This window comes from Gouania willdenowi, chromosome 17 (genome assembly GCF_900634775.1).
Source record: "Gouania willdenowi chromosome 17, fGouWil2.1, whole genome shotgun sequence".
In the NCBI taxonomy this organism is placed as follows: Eukaryota; Metazoa; Chordata; class Actinopteri; order Blenniiformes; family Gobiesocidae; genus Gouania; species Gouania willdenowi.
The window spans coordinates 2,169,376-2,185,353 of record NC_041060.1 but is presented as its reverse complement, the minus strand read 5'-3'; the positions used below and the strand labels follow the sequence as shown (position 1 = coordinate 2,185,353).

The 15,978-nt window shown below is 35.2% G+C and overlaps 2 protein-coding genes across 10 annotated transcripts in view; one reads left to right on the top strand and one right to left on the bottom strand.

The window, feature by feature from the left end:
• LOC114479680 (uncharacterized) overlaps positions 1–13,327 on the top strand; it is a 63,264-nt gene extending 49,937 nt beyond the window's left edge. For 4 of the 6 annotated variants that reach the window (XM_028473489.1, XM_028473488.1, XM_028473487.1 and 1 more), the window contains exons 59-67: positions 762–949; positions 1,811–1,902; positions 1,985–2,169; positions 3,391–3,590; positions 3,661–3,829; positions 4,973–5,082; positions 5,180–5,287; positions 6,592–6,718; positions 7,767–8,337. In XM_028473489.1, the coding sequence (XP_028329290.1) occupies positions 762–949; positions 1,811–1,902; positions 1,985–2,169; positions 3,391–3,590; positions 3,661–3,829; positions 4,973–5,082; positions 5,180–5,287; positions 6,592–6,718; positions 7,767–7,777 (1,190 nt within the window). In that variant the 3' untranslated portion in view covers positions 7,778–8,337. Of the gene's footprint in view, positions 1–761; positions 950–1,810; positions 1,903–1,984; positions 2,170–3,390; positions 3,591–3,660; positions 3,830–4,972; positions 5,083–5,179; positions 5,288–6,591; positions 6,719–7,766; positions 8,338–13,228 lie in introns of those variants that run through there. The other 2 variants (XR_003676007.1, XM_028473490.1) reach the window with 2 other exon arrangements.
• Positions 12,918–15,978, bottom strand: LOC114479681 (agouti-signaling protein-like). Of its 4 annotated transcripts, none has more exons than XM_028473493.1 (4): positions 15,751–15,978; positions 15,565–15,690; positions 14,100–14,173; positions 12,918–13,389 (listed from the first exon to the last, which is right to left on the bottom strand). In XM_028473493.1, the coding sequence occupies exons 2-4, from the start codon at positions 15,653–15,655 to the stop codon at positions 13,225–13,227; spliced, it is 330 nt and encodes a 109-aa protein (XP_028329294.1). In that variant the 5' UTR covers positions 15,656–15,690; positions 15,751–15,978; the 3' UTR covers positions 12,918–13,224. The 4 variants fall into 4 exon arrangements, with proteins under 4 accessions (XP_028329294.1, XP_028329296.1, XP_028329295.1 ...); XM_028473495.1 differs by having other exon boundaries at positions 15,565–15,687; XM_028473494.1 differs by having other exon boundaries at positions 15,755–15,978.

Here is a 15,978-nt window from a genome sequence, read left to right as displayed (position 1 = left end):
TAAAAGACAACAAGAATACGCTAAATTATTCCAAATAAACACAAGATGACAGAAAAACAGACAAAATAAATCAGAAATGCAAAATTTTAACAAAAATACTATTAAAATGTTATGTTTATTTCAGACATGAACAATTTAAATTCCAAAAGGAAATAGAAAATCAACGAAAACTGAAACCATTAAGGATTAAGCAAAACAAACATTCTGTCTGTAGCTATGATGGAAAATGACTCCAAGAACACACACGATGATAGAAAAATACACAAAAGAATAAAATGACGACAAAAGTACACAAAAATAATTCCACGAACACACAAAATAAGAAAAAAATACACAAAAAAAACAACAAAATCACACAAAATGACACCAAAAACCCAAAACAACAAAAATACTATAAAATGATTCCAAAAAATGCAAAAAATACACAGAAAACCATAGAAATACACAACATGACTCCCAGAACACATAAAATGACAAATAAAACATAAAAGGACAACTTAATCACACCAAATGCCAGTAAAATACACACAAAAAGTAAAATGACGACAAAAAACACAAAATCCCTCCAAAAATACACAAAACTACTCTAAATACACACAAAATGACTCCAAAAACACACAAACCCTTTGTTTTTTCCTGTGTTAATGCTCTGATTGGTCATTATTTTAATGCTGACATGAATGTTGATATAAGTCACATAAGTTTCTCATTGTTTCCCTATACTATGACGACTTCCTTGTGTTGTTGTTGTCCCTCCTCAGGGCCCCTGGCCACTCTAGCTGGCGTCTACCAGGACGTCCAGGGCCAGAGGTTGGAGACCCTGTGGAGGGAGAAGCTCCATCTGTGGAAGGAGAAGCTCCACCAGGTTTCTTCTTCTCTCCTTCAGAACCCTCAGCTCAGGTCTCTGTCACAAGCCTCCATCAGCACGCTGAGCACCGCTCTGGACCTGGTAACACACTTCATATGATTCACATTCATTGATCACTTCTGTTTTTATGAGTAGAATCAATGCATTTGATTGTCTGAGCTACGCTTCTTTCTCTACAGGGTCACTTTGATTTGAAACTGTTAAATAATATCCTCCAGGATGAATTTAGTATATTTATATCAGAGAAACAAAATTGTGATTGTGGACACATTAACATTAATGTCTGCCTTAGAATAATGACTAATCTGAGCATTAGCACAGGAAACAACAAAGGCTTTGTGGCTTTGTTACAGTTTTGTCTGTTTTTGTTTTGTATATTTTCATGTTATTTTTTGTGTTTTTTCGTTGTCTTTTTCTGTCATATAAAATTCTTTTAATAATGTTTTTACCTGTTTCTGTGTTTTAAAAAAAAATACATTTTGGTGTATTCTGGAGCAGTTTAATGTATTTTTGTTGAAATGTTTTGTATGTTTGTGAACATTTTGTGTATTTCTGTTGAAGTTTTGTATATTTTTCCCATACATTTGTGTATTTTTGTTGATATTCAGTGTATTTTTCTGTAATTTTGTGTACTTTTGTTGACATTTTGCATATTTTTCTGCATTCTTGTTAAAATGTTTTGTATTTTTTTTTGTAATTTTGTGTATTTGTTGTTAAAATCAGAGGGCCGCATGTAGCCCCGGGGGTCTCCTGTTGCTCATCTCTGATCAAGACCAACCACAAAAACACCTTTATATGTTGGAGTCACTTTATTTTTTCAATAATTTTACTTACTAAACTCTTAAGCATTCCTCTTTCTCTGATAATCACCAGTTTATCGTGTGTGCGTGTGCGTGTGCGTGTGCGTGTGCGTGTGCGTGTGTGTGTGTGTGTGTGTGTCAGGCAGGACAACAGACTCACCTGTGGATGGAGTCCAGGATGGCCACGGCTCTGTCTGGACTCCGCAGACAGCTCGCCTCCGTCTACAAACTAAAGTATGACGCTAATGTTGTGTTTGAGACAGAAAACAAAGCAGTGATTTATTTATACAGTATGTATTTCTTCTTCTGTCCTCAGTCCATGTTCAGTGGCTTTCTCTGTGCCACTGCCACGTCTTTCTGAGTCACGGGTAGCTCAGAGTGGACTGATGGGGGTCCTGTTGGAGGAGGGGGTCCTGACTCCTCTGCAGAGTCTGGCCCCAGTGGGACTCACAGCTGAACTGTACCGAGTGAAGAGGAAACTCATGGACGGACCGTTCACACGTAGGATCCAACATAAAAGTCAAATTTCATAACGATCGATCAATTACGAACTGAGTTATACATTTATTTTCTATTGTTTTCATCAGTGATTTTCCGTTTTTCAAACTGATCCAGAATCAGTTTATTGATCTGGATCCTCTTCAAATTCTATGGAATCTTCCATGGCTTAAGGTTGATCTTTTGGTAAAAGTTTGTCAAAATCTGTTAAAGAATAACTAAATTCCAGGGTTCTGCTTAAATTTAAAAAAAATACTTTAATTATGGGCGTGGTTCCTGGAGCAATTAAGACACGTTTATTTTGAAACAAAAACACACAAATATGTTATGTTTATTCCAGACATGAACAGTTTCAATTCCAAAGGGGAAAAAGAAAATCAACGGCAATTTAAGGAAGCAACAAAAACACTCTTCTGTTTGTAACTAAGCCTCCATAAACACACAAAATAACAGAAAAATACACACAAAAAACAAAAATACAAAAGAAATGACTCCAAAAAACTAAAGTTACACAAACATGACAAACAAATACATGAAAAGACAACAAAGATACGCAAAACCCTAAAGAGCAACATAAATACTATACAACGACTCCCAAAACACATACAATTGTAGGAAAATACACAACAAATGCAAAAATACAAAGAAACCCCACAAAATGACTCCCAAAACACAGAAAACGACAGAAATACCCAAAAGGACAACAAAACCACACAAAATGACAGTAAAATACAAGCAGCACAATCAAAAAACCTTCCCTTTTCTTTGAGGCAGTGCTGGATCAAAACGTCCAATGATGCTAAGAAAAATACAAGCACACACAAAAATACATAAGAAATTACTATAGTACACAAAATTATTCCACAAGCACAAAATGACAGAAAAATACCTGAAAAATCCAAAAAATAAACATAAAATGACAAAGAAATACCTATAAGGACAACAAAAACACACAATGATAGTAAAATACACACAAAAAATTCTCGACACTTGATTTGCCAAAAATTAGCAATTAGTAAAGCTTCGTCTTTTATCACAATTTTGTATTTTTTATTTCATATATTTTAACAAAATTCCGACTTGAATCTCATTTTTCAACTTTAATCTCGACATTATATTTAAATTTTACTCTCAAAATTTCAAATTGAATATAATCTTGACATTTTCACTTCATTCCTCTACCACGGTTGTCCCTAATCCTCTTCCGTCCTCTTGCTCTCTCAGACCAGGCTTTGTTGGTGGCGGATCAGTTCGTGGTCACCTTTGATGGTCTCCTGTACGAGCTCCCAGCGTCGTGTCCTCTCCTCCTGGCACACGACACCAGTCCTGAGGCTGCGTTCACGCTGCTGCTGGGCCCGGACGCACACAGCCTCCTCCTGCTAAACGTCAACAACGTGACGGTGGACGTCCAACGTGACGGACGGGTAACCATCACCTGCTGATTCAAGCTGATCTAACTTTAACCAGCTCTGTGATAAAGTCATTGTGTCACAGGTGAAGTCAGACTGTAGCAGCAACAACAACAACAAGGCGCTCACACGCAAACACGTGACCATCAGGAAACATGGCAACGCTGTCCAAGTGTCCAATCAGAAGGGAGCGTCAGTGTCATGTGATCTGCTGCTGGAGTTGTGCACCTTCACTCTGGATGGATGGTTACATGGTAACATGTTAGGATGGAATATTCTGCTTTACTCGTGAAGCAAAGCTACTACTAGTTAGCACTGTATGCTAATAAGGGGGCGGGATTTAGGCTTCCCATTGGCTTTCAAAAATGTTCCAACCAATCAGAGAGCTGGATTTGGTTCTCATCCCTCCTTCATTTGTTCGGTCTACTAGTATTACTAGTGAATCTTTTGGCTTTACTAGTTCTTGATTGAAAAGCTGCGCATGCTAAAATAAACAGCAACTTTTCGCATGATGTAGCAGAAAACCATGTTTGACCAGTTTTCAGCAGTATTTGTGAAATTTGTGATTTTTTTTTTTTGTGAAAATATAATTTAAATGTTAAATCTAAATGCTAAATTTAAATGTTAAATGTAAATGTTAAATCTAAATGTTAAAAGTTAAATCTAAATGTTAAAAGTTAAATCTAAATGCTAAATGTTAAAAGTTAAATCTAAATGTTAAATTTTAAATGTTAAATCTAAATGTTGGATTTTAAAGTTAAATCTAAATGTTAGATTTTAAAAGTTAAATCTAAATGTTAAATTTTGAATATTAAATATAAATGTTAAATTTAAATGTTAAGGGTAAAATCAAAACTGAAATGTTAAATCCAAACTTTTTCCGTCAATGAACTTTTATTTTCATACTTCCGGTAAATTTGCATATTAGCTAAATATTTACAATGGTTTCATCCTTGACATTTAGATTTAACATTTTACATTTAGATTTAGATTTACCATTTAGATTTAGATGTAACATTTAAAATTTAAGATTTACATTTAACACTTAGATTTAACATTTAGCATTTATATTTATATTTAACATTGACATTATATTTTTATGAGAAAAGTAACAAGTATTGCTGTAAATCTGGTCAAAACGAATGTAAAAATGTACATGTTTTTTTAAATGTGGTTTGTTGCTAAATGTTGCAAAAAGTTGCTGTTTTTCTTCACTAGTAGTGTAGTGAACTCAAAATATACTAGTACTACTAGTAGACTGTTTTTAGTCTACTAGTCTCTAGATTAAAGCCCTAAAGATTTACTAATAGAGCTAATGCTAATGAAGTAGGAGGGGTTTATATACAGTATATATTAGCTATGGTTGATATCACATATATCTATACTGGCGTCCTCAGGTGTTTCCGGTGGAATGTTCGGGATCAACGACTACGATGCTGGAAATGATTTTCTTTTACCAAACGGATCCAAAGCTGAAAACTCAGCGACGTTTCTCCACGGTTGGAAAGTGAGCAACTCGTTTTAAACCAAAATATCTACAGTTTTTATCGTGTTTATTAATCGATCTGTAAACTGTAGTAAATCCTGATATTTTGTGTCTTCAGATGAAACCAGTGTGTGATAAAGTTGCCACATCAGCCACTTCCAGTTCAGAGAGATGTCACTTCCTGTTTGCTTCTCCTTATTCACCTCTGAGTTCCTGTTTCAGGGTGGTACGTGTCTCAGATGCTAATGGCTTTTCATCAAACCGCAGACGTACAGTATATCCAAGTGTCTGTGACGTAAGATTTTAGTTAAATTGAGAGTTTAGATGTTTGTTCTAGAGCAGATTCTGAAGATCTCAAGGCAGATCATTTTAGTGCTTTAAGGGAAAGAAAAGCTACATGAGGAATTTACTGATGACTTAAAATAAAATGTAAACAAGTGGTTTAGACCAGTTTACTTTACTTGTTTACAGATCTATCATGTATCTCTATTTTTGCGTAGACATGTTGGTCGTCTTGTGTGTTTTCGTTGTCATTTTCTGTTGTTGTCAATTAGTCGTCTGTAATTTTTGTGTATTTTTGTTGTTGTTTTGTGCATTTTTCCTGTTATTTCCTGTTTACTTGTAGTTATATTCTTTTGTGTTTATGGAGAACATTTGTGTGGTTTTGTTCTTATTTTTGAAGTCATTTTGTGTTTTTTTGTTTTTAGAGTTATTTAGTAGTTTTTTGTGTATGTTTAGAATTTGTGCATCTGTGTAGTTTTGTTATTATTTTGTGTACCATATTTTTGTGGTGGTTTTTTTTTTTTTTGTAGTCATTCCATGTGTTTTGGGAGAGAATTCATGTATTTTTGTTGTAATTTTATGTGTTTTTCTGTTATTGTTTTCCATTAGTCATCTTGTTTTCAGAGTAATTTTGTGTATTTTTTTTGTTGTTTTTCTTATTATTTCCTGTATATTTGTAGTCAGTCATTTTGTATAATTTAGTTTTTTGAGTTATTTAGTAGTTTTTTGTATACTTGTAGTCATCTGTGTAGTTTTGTTATTATTTTTGAAGTAATCTTTGTGTATTTATGTAGTTGTTGTTTTTTTTTGTGTATACTTGGAGTCATCGGTTGTAGTTTTGTTATTATTTTTGTGGTTTTTGTGTATACTTGTAGTTGTTCCTTGTGTTTTGGGAGATAATTCATGTATTTTTGTTTTCCCTTGTGCAATTTCAGTAATTTGTATGTTAATGTATGTTTTTTTGGAGTAATTCTCTGTATGTTTGCAATTGTTTTGTGTGTTTTTGGAGAAAATTTGTGTATTGTTGTTGATATTTTTGTCATTTTGTATATTTTTTTTTTTTTTGGAGTAATTTTTTTGTTGTTTTGTAGGGTTTTTTTTCAGTGTCTACTACTGTCCTTCATGTTCTTGATGTCTTTATGTTTATGATGTTCTCTTTAATGTTCTTGGTGGGTTTTTGAAATGTTTTTTATGTTCCTAATGTTTTTTTTTTAAGTTCTTGATATTGTTGCTGTTGTGTGCCGTTAGGTGGATCCTGGTCAGTTCCTGTCGACGTGCGTCTCCAGCTCCTTCAGAGCGCCGTGTAGGTTAGCTGCAGCTTTCGTTCACCTGTGTCAGCGTAATTACGTCCCACTGGAGCTTCCTGTTCAGTGCTGTGAGTGCAACGTGCATCATTTCACCGATTGTGTCTAATCAGTGACGTTAAAGCTTTGAATTGTGCTTTAATCAGTTCCAGACTATTACAATAGTAATATAACAATACAATAGCAAGAAAATCTAAATAATTTTTAATATAACGTCAAATTTTAATTAAATTAAATGTAGTTTTTTTTTTTTGTCACATAAAAACTTGAAAAAAGTACAGTTAAATAAACAATATTACTACAGAAATACACTTAAATTGCAGAAAATTATATAATACAACAAATATATACAACATGGACAGAAATATACACAATGAGAATAAATGACCACAAAACAGCATCAGAAATGACTCGAAAAACACCAAATGACAACAAACATACGCAACGTGACTCGGAAAAAAACCCAAAACGACAAGAAACACACACAAAAAGACCATAAAAATACACAAAACAACCTTAAAAATACACAGGAAAACAGAAATATACGCAAAATGAGGAAAAATATACCGCTACACGAAACAAAAAAAATCCACACAATCACTAAAAAAAATACACATAAACTATAACAAAATTACACAGGAGAACAGAAATACACATAATGACAATAAATGGAGCAAGAAAATACACAAAATAACTCAAAACACACACAAAATAAGAAACACACACACAATGACTACAAAAATACACAGAAGAACAGAAATATACATAATGACAATAAATGTGTAAAAAATACACAAAATGACTCAAAAACACACATAAAGAAAAAACACACTAACGGACAAAATACACACGATGACTACAAAAATACACAAAAATATTTTGTCTTTTTGTTGTTTTGTGTATTGTTTTTTTTCGTTATGCGTATATTTGTGGTCATCGTGAGTGTTTTTGTCGCTGTTTATTTTGGGGGCTACACAAAATAAAGTTAGACTAAAGGGCCAACAGTTGCTCGCATAATTTCATCTATATCATTAAATTATTATTAGATTATTGTTAAATAAATGATTATAAAATAAACTTGGCCCTTTCCAGTAACTTCTTGTTTTTCTTTTGCTTCAGTGAAAACATGAAAAGTGGACGATGTGTTGGAAGATGAAGATTTACAACATTTACGGCCAAAGATGGAGAACCGGTGGTTGTGAGTTCCATTACTAACGTAACAAACGCCAGTATCAATGAACACACAGTGACCTGTAAACTCATCAGGTGTAGCTGCTAATAATATGCTAACACTAACCACATTAAGGTTTCTTTAGTAAAACACTCAAGATTGTATTGAATGGAAAAACCAAATGTGATTTCATGTCACTGGTAAACTTAATAAACGTAGTTTATTCTTTGCTGCTGCAGAGAAACATGTTGTAACCAGATTAAACCTGTTTGATAAAGAAGTTATTTGTTCATTTGTCGGTCAATATAACCTTTTAAATGACTTTAATTATTAAATATTGAGGTAAATTTACCATCAATTTGTCAGATTACCAGTGATCAGCATCATGTAGCTGTAACCATGGCAACAAGGAGAGTTGTTTTCATTCACACTGTTTCACATTATCCTCCACTGACATCACACTTCTTTATAGAACTGCAGTTACACACACACACACACACACACACACACACACACACACACACACGGACTAGATGTAGAACACACCAGAAATGCACTAAATAAAACAAAAGAAAATTACAATGCAAAATGTACAAAATGAGAACAAAAGTAACAGAAGAATATATAAAATGACAACAAATACAACAAAATGAACAAGGCACACAGAAGACAACTAGAAATACACAAAACAACCAAAAACTTTACAGAATGACAACAAAATTAGACAAAAAAAACTTACAGAAAAATACATAAGGACCCCATAAATAGAAAAAAATTAAATTAAACAACAGGAATACACAAAAATAACCAAAAAGAACACACAAACTTTCTCCAAAAACATGTAACATTACAGAAAAATACACAAGGTCAACAAAAGTAACAGAAAAATATAAAATAACCAAAAAAACATAAGACAAAAATAACAAATTTACAAAATGAAAACAAAATAAAAATAGTTTTTTTGTTTAGCTTTTTTTTTTTTTACAAAAATTCAGGAAACTGAAATAAATTTTTTGAAAGAAATACACACAAATATAAAATAAATAAAACAACAAAAATAAGCAAAAATTACGAAAGAATACTAAAAATACACAAAAACAACAGAAATGTACAAAATGATGACAGAAATGTATTTTTCAGGATGTAATGGTGCTGCAGTGTGGATGTTTTATCTCTGTTATTAACACAATGCTGATGTTTGCTCATTATTAAAGGTATTGTGGATGTTGCTGATGACACTGTTTTTACTAAATCATCAGCCAGGAACACCGTTGGCTTCTGGGACATGTAGTTCTTTTGACTTCTATTACTGTGTATGCTTATGGAAAGAAAACTACAAATCTGTCATATGTTTTTTTGGTTGGTCCCCCTCCCGTCAACTTTCTATCCTGTACCGTACCAATCACGTGATTAATAGTAAAATTGACTCCCATCGCGTGGGAATCCAGTGGGTCATGGGATTCCCTAAAAAATGTCAGCCTCTACTGCCCACTGCTCCTCGGGGAGAGGTTAAACGCAGAGAACCCATTTTGTGTATGCAACTTTACATATATGACAATAAAGTATAATGTATATTCTATATTAAACTGCAGTGTTTGTTTTACCCAGTGGGCGTACACTGTAGCAGGTCCTACTCAACGTTCTTGAAGCCAAAATACGGCGCTTAGGGGTCCTTCCAACTTGCAAATTTTTTTTTTTTTTTTTTTTAAAGATTTTTTTGGCTCTAGTGGCCTTTATGACAGTAGCTTGACAGGAAAGGGATCAGAGAGAGCAGGGAATGACATGCAGCAAAGGGTCCCAGGCCGGGAATCGAACCTGGACCGGCTGCAGGTGAGGAACTACAGCCTCCGTTCATGGGGCGGGCGCTCAACCCACTGAGCTAAACACCACCCCCCATCTTGCAAATTTGACGTAGTTTGGAGCCAGTCTGCACAGTAAGGTCTGGTGGGAGGAGCCCTGGTAACACGCCCCGCCCATTTAGTGTACTGCCCTGATGACATACGCAGCCCAGCTACTCCAAGAACATAAGTATCTTTCCCTCTGGAAATTCTACCAACGGTAGAGGTTAGTACAAAACAAATATCTAGTTTAATGACGTAACTGCTATTCACAAAGAGAGCTACGCAAGACCCGTGGCTCTTTCATCGTCATATATGACGTAAAATCCCGTTTTTCAACTTCAAATAACTTATTTAAAACCAACTTCACAGAAAAATGAGCACTGTAGGGTGATAATAACTAATGATCACAGCAGAGTGAGGAGGCGGGGTTTATGCCTATACTGCAGCCAGTCAGCAGGGGGAGCTCTAAAAAATAAATAAAAGCTTCACTCCACCGGGGAGATTGTCCCGTCCATTCTTTGTACAGTCTATGGTTTTACCACTGAGGTAGCTTGAGAGGGAGGAGCTCACATTCTCACATTCTTATAGGGTAGGAGGAGCCAGCATTGTCAGGAGGCGGAGTTTCCCCCTTATGACATATTTGGACAAAAATCCAACTCGCCCATTTGGAACTGACATTTTACAAAATGTGGAATAACAGGGGAGGGAGGAAACAGAACTATTTTAACTTTGTCCCTCTGAATGAGGCTAAAGGATGTATATCACTGTAGCAAAACCATTATAAAGAGATTTTTTTATAATACTGCCCCTTTAAGTGAAACTAGACTGACATCCCATCCATTAAATCCTGTGTTGACAGTGCTCTCTCTAAATGCCAGGGTTTAATCCTTCATTTTTATCTGATGGATGTGATGCAGCTGAAGGAACGACTCAGTAATAATATTACCTGTGTGTGACCTGTAAACACTTACTGTAAGAACAGCACTAAAAGCTGCTTTTCAGGAAATCTTCACCCCTCTCTGACTTCTCCTGCTGATGACACACACACACACACACACACACACACGGTGTGTAATACACTGCCAATGTTTGCAGATGGGATTCAAAGAATGCAGAAATGGCTTTGATCTGAATACACAGTCTGTGAAAAGCTGAGTTATCTTTTTAAAATTCTTATCAACTTCACCAAAAACCCTCAGAGACGCTGCGTAGGTGGAACAGCTCCATTTTAATCACGATTCGTTGTTGATTTGATTAATGGATGATGTTGGTTCAGATTTACTGTACCTGACTCTTCTGTTTGTTTTTTATACATAAAAATAATACAATATTCACGCACCGCGTGACGTCAGAGTCGACAGACTCAGCCCTAACGTCCTTATTATTAAAAGCTCTTTTAAAACACATTCATATAAAGTCTGCTGTAAATAAATCCAATGCGTTGTTTCCTTGAATCCATACAGTCGATTGATTACCTTTTAAAACCATTTTAGTTCGATTAATGTCATCAGGAAGGACAACTCGCCGAGCACAGATTGATGGATGATTCGTTACATCCTTAACATTGAGGAATCCGTTTAAATCAACAAAACACTGAAAGTCATTTTCACTTTAGTTTATGAGCAAAAAATAATCAGATTCCAACTAAAGCAGCAGCAATACAGCGAGAGAAATCCAAAGCACATGACGTCTATGTACAAATATAAAGAGATAAAAAGATCGCCAACACTTGGACAGTTAGTATGATTATAATAATAAAATCTATATGGTCGAGATCAGGCAACTTAAGGCAAAATGAGGCAATTCTGAGCAACAAGCAGAGAAAAGATGATGCTCTTTGTCACCTGTGTGCAAGACAGCAGCTGTTAGCGTTTAAAGGCAGATTTCAAACATCTGTCAAAAATTCAACTGTTTACACAAAAATCCAAAAATACACAAATTACGTCTACACAGCATATGTAGGATATGTTGGTCATTGTTTTCTAACAATGATTTATTAGCTTCATCAGTGAAAAAAGGACATTTTTGCATTGATTCCAATTGTTAGCATAAGAGCCAAATATAAAATGATGTAAAAAATTCAGTTTTTCAGATAAAATTCTGTTATTTTCCAAACGTCATCTCCAGTGACTCCGAAATGTTGTCATTTATTTTAATTAACACTGAAAATGTATTTTGCAAGAATTTGCAAGTATACGTTTACATTACCATTTACAGTCAAACAGGCTTAACTGTGGGAGGACTGAGGTTTAATAAGTTTCACTGTTTTTGGTAAAAACAGTACAAAGGTTACTTCAGTGTTGGGGCCACATATTGGTGGAAGGTGCAAATCTGTAGCACATGTGGTTGATTTATTGTGAATTTTCAAAATTCTGAACTTTAGAGGTTTGCTGTAGACGATTGGCCTGTTTTTGCAGCTGATGTCATCTGTGATGAGAACGGGTGGACTGGCCATCCGCATAGCGGGCATCGTCCCAATGGGCCGGTCCATTTTTATTTATTTTTTTTATTACAAGACAGTGGAGGCAAACATGTTAACAGGTGGCTAAAAATTGTCCAAAAGTGGCAAAAAAAAAACCAAACTAAAATGGGCCAAAAGCAGTCAAGAGTGGCCAAAAAAAATGGGCAAATAAAGAGGAGCCAGGTGTTAACGGCTAAACGTAGCTTAAATGGGCAAAATGTGGCAAACAATAGTGAAAAGGGGCAAAAGTGTGGAACAAAAAAGGTAAAATGTAGGAAAGAAAGGAAACAAGTGGTAATTATTGGGCAAAAGTTAGCTTATTTGGATGAAAAGTTGCCAAAAAATATAAAAAAAATGACAAAAATTGTATAAGTGTCAAAGAACTTGCAAAAATGGACAAAAAATAGGAAAAAGGGGATATTTATTGGCAAAAGGGTAACTAAAGTCTGAAAAAAGTGTCAGAACTTTTTGAAAACGAAGAAGTTGCAAAATGACCAAAGAGACTTTCAACATGGCTGCTGCTTGGTTCAAGGGTGCGCAACGTTGGATTTGTTTGGACGCCCCACTCCCACACCCCACATCCTGAGTAGACAGACTCAGTGATGAAGTCATCAGTTAGAACATTTACCTCCACAGTGATGATGTCATCCCTATGTTCCTCTCTCTCTCTCTCTCTCTCTCTCTGTCTCTGTGTGTGTGTGTGTGTGTGTGTGTGTGACAACAAACCTAAATGTTCCTGACGTCCTACCTTCAAACACAACCTCACTTAAGCATCCATGAAAAAGCTACTGAACCTCCCACTTTTCTATAGTAACACATACTTCCTACGGACACTGCACTAGTAATAATTCAAATTAAAACAAAAAGAGCCACATGTTGAGAATCACTGACTTAATAAGGGCTGGATTTTTGTCCCAGTCGACCCCTGGATGGTACTGGAGCTTTGTATGAAATGTGTTGTTCACACATAGGAAGGATTACCTCAGAAGAATAAGAACATGCAGGATAACATAATATTTTCTTTAAATCTAAACATTTTGATATTTTCTATATTTCTCTTTTTAATGAATATAAAGCAGATGTGTGTATTGTCTCTGGCGTCCTTCAGGCCTTCTTTAAGCACTTAGCGTTCATCATCCAGCAGTGACAGATGCTTTTGAAGAGGCGACAGCGGCAGGAGGCGCACGGGTGGCAGCACGGCACGAACGAGGAGCACGACTCCATCAGGCTGGAGCAGCGGCGAGCGGGCGTCGTCACGTGGGACTTGAACTTATGAACCAATGAGAGCAGGGGAAAATATGATAGAGTGAGATCAAACTGCAGCATCATGTGACTGTGATCATGTGAAAGATGTGAGCGTGTTGAATGGGGCGCCGATCGTACAGTTGTGCATGCTAAAATAAACAGCAACATATAGCAACAAAACACGTTTTTGTGTTACTTTTCAACAGATTTACAGCAATATTTGAGAAATTTTAGATATTTGCGTTTCTCATAAAAATATGTCAACGTTTAAATCTAAATCTACATGTTACATTTAAATATAAATTTCTACTACTATTAGCTAAATATTTAGCTAATATGCAAATTCACCAAATGCACCACTATGCAAAGTACGTCAAATTTAGATTTAACGTTTAGCATTTAAAGATTGAACATTTATATTTTAAATGTAACATTTAGATTTAACATTTACATTTAGCATATATCATTCAAGATTTAGATTTAACATTTAGCATTTAGATTTGGATTTAGCATTTAGATTTAAATGTAATATTTATATTTAACATTTAGATTAAACATTTTGGCTTTTTGACGTTTTATTTTTCCAAAAAAAAAAAAAAAATCACAAATTTCACAAAAGTTGCTGTAAATCTGGTCACAAGTAACAATAACAAATGTCATATGTTTTCTAAATGTGGTTTGTTGCTAAAAGTTGATGTTAACTTTACAATCAATGCCCATAGTGTTGGACTTACAGGAGAACTGTTTAGTGGCAGCGAGGAAATCTTCTGTCTCGCAAACAGCCTTCGTGTGTTTGTTTGACTCAGAACTGGAACCAGAACAAGACAAGTTTTTATCAGTGACCACAAAAAACACCAAAGCCTTTGTTGTTTCCTGTGTTAACGCTCTGATTGGTTGTTGATCATGAATGTTGATCATGTGACCCTCACAATCAATCACATTTTTCTGCTCCTGTTGTGATAAAAGTTGAATATCTCTGGATTAAACTCTAATCTATTAGTCGCAGTAACAAGTTTTCACAAATGGAAACACAGATTATTAGAATCTTGTGAAGTTTATATTGGTCAGTGACGTGCACAGGACCAGGATTAGATCAAGATTAGATTATCCTCCTAACCCGTTTAAACTAACACATGTCATCAGACTATAGGCAGGAATCTATTCACTGTACGTTTCCTTCATAGAATAATAACACAATAAGTCTTCCTGAAAACTGACTCACAAACATAGAATATTAAAACCAAAAAGTGGTTTGAAATTAAAAACAATGTGTCATTAAATATTATATATAAAGATATTTCTATGACCTTTCATTAATCAATCAATCGTTCATTTCCTTAGACAATGACAAAGAGGAATTGATCTCAAAAACCAATAAAGGATTTCAAACATTTAGCATTAGCATTAGCATTTAGCGCTACTAGCTCACTTTGTCAGAAATCCCTCTGAACTCTTACTTTAGACCTCATTCACATGACTAATAAATTATTTTCTGATATTTAAAACACTTCTGGACTCATCAGTGGTCGTTAAATACAAATACAATATAAATTATCTTTTTCTTTTTTTTAGCAAGAATTTAATTGAACAAACTAATTTTTACATGTTGCTTTGCTTTGAGATGCAAGTTACTTGTTTTTTGTCTGTGAAATGTAACTAACCTTAAATAGAGAATGTTCTTTAACTTCAAAACACAAGCCCTATTTACAAAAGCTTTGTCCCAATATGGTCTGACATCCGGGTATTTCTCACATACTTTCCATACTATCTCATGTGAACGCACTACATACTCATTTAGACGCCAAACTTAGTGAGTAGTACGTTATTGTGATTATTTTAGTCTTGGATAATAAAATATTGTCACTGTTTCAGTTAATTCAACACAATAAAATTGTATTTCATGGGAAAAATGATTTTTTTTTTTGTTGTTTACAAAATAAACTCCTTTTTACACAATATTTTGTATTTTATATATTATTTCAATGCTGTTTGCTTCTTTTTTAATGAGGCTGGAAATCTAATTTCCTCGAGGGAGTCTTCCATAGGGATCAATAAAGTTATATCTAATCTAATTAATCTCCCTCTTTCTCATTCACTGATTTTTCACTGTTATCATTGGCTGTAATGTTTTTTTATAGAGTCTGTCCACCTGTTAACGGATGATGATGATGATGATGATGATGATGATGGTGTCCTTACTTGTCACATTGTTGCTCTTCACACCAGTGCTGCTCTCAACCACCCAGCACAGAGGGAGGGTGAGCAGGACGCAGAACAGCAGTGTTCCCATGGTGATGATGATGAAGATGAAGATGATTAGACCTGCTGATGACAGAACAATAATCAATCTTCATCCCGATGTGAAATCCAGCATCCATCACTCACTCACGTGTGCTGGGATGGAGTCTCACACACGCACTGGTCCTGGTCCCACTGGTCCTGGTCCTGGTCCCACTGGTCCTGGTCCCACTGATCCTGGTCCCACTGATCCTGGTCCCACTGGTCCTGGTCCTGGTCCCACTGGTCCTGGTCCCACTGGTCCTGGTCCCACTGGTCCTGGTCCCACTGGTCCTGTCTGTGAGCGCTCAACTCCACTGAAGCTGAACACTGTAA

Excerpts from the sequence above, each read along its gene's own strand:
- LOC114479681 (XM_028473493.1), bottom strand. The coding sequence starts at position 15,655 with ATGGGAACACTGCTGTTCTGCGTCCTGCTCACCCTCCCTCTGTGCTGG. Across the intron at positions 14,174-15,564 it reads GAAGAGCAACAATGTGACAA|TTCTGAGTCAAACAAACACA; the intron begins GTAAGGACACCA and ends TTCTGGTTCCAG. Across the intron at positions 13,390-14,099 it reads TGCCACTAAACAGTTCTCCT|TTCAAGTCCCACGTGACGAC; the intron begins GTAAGTCCAACA and ends TTGGTTCATAAG.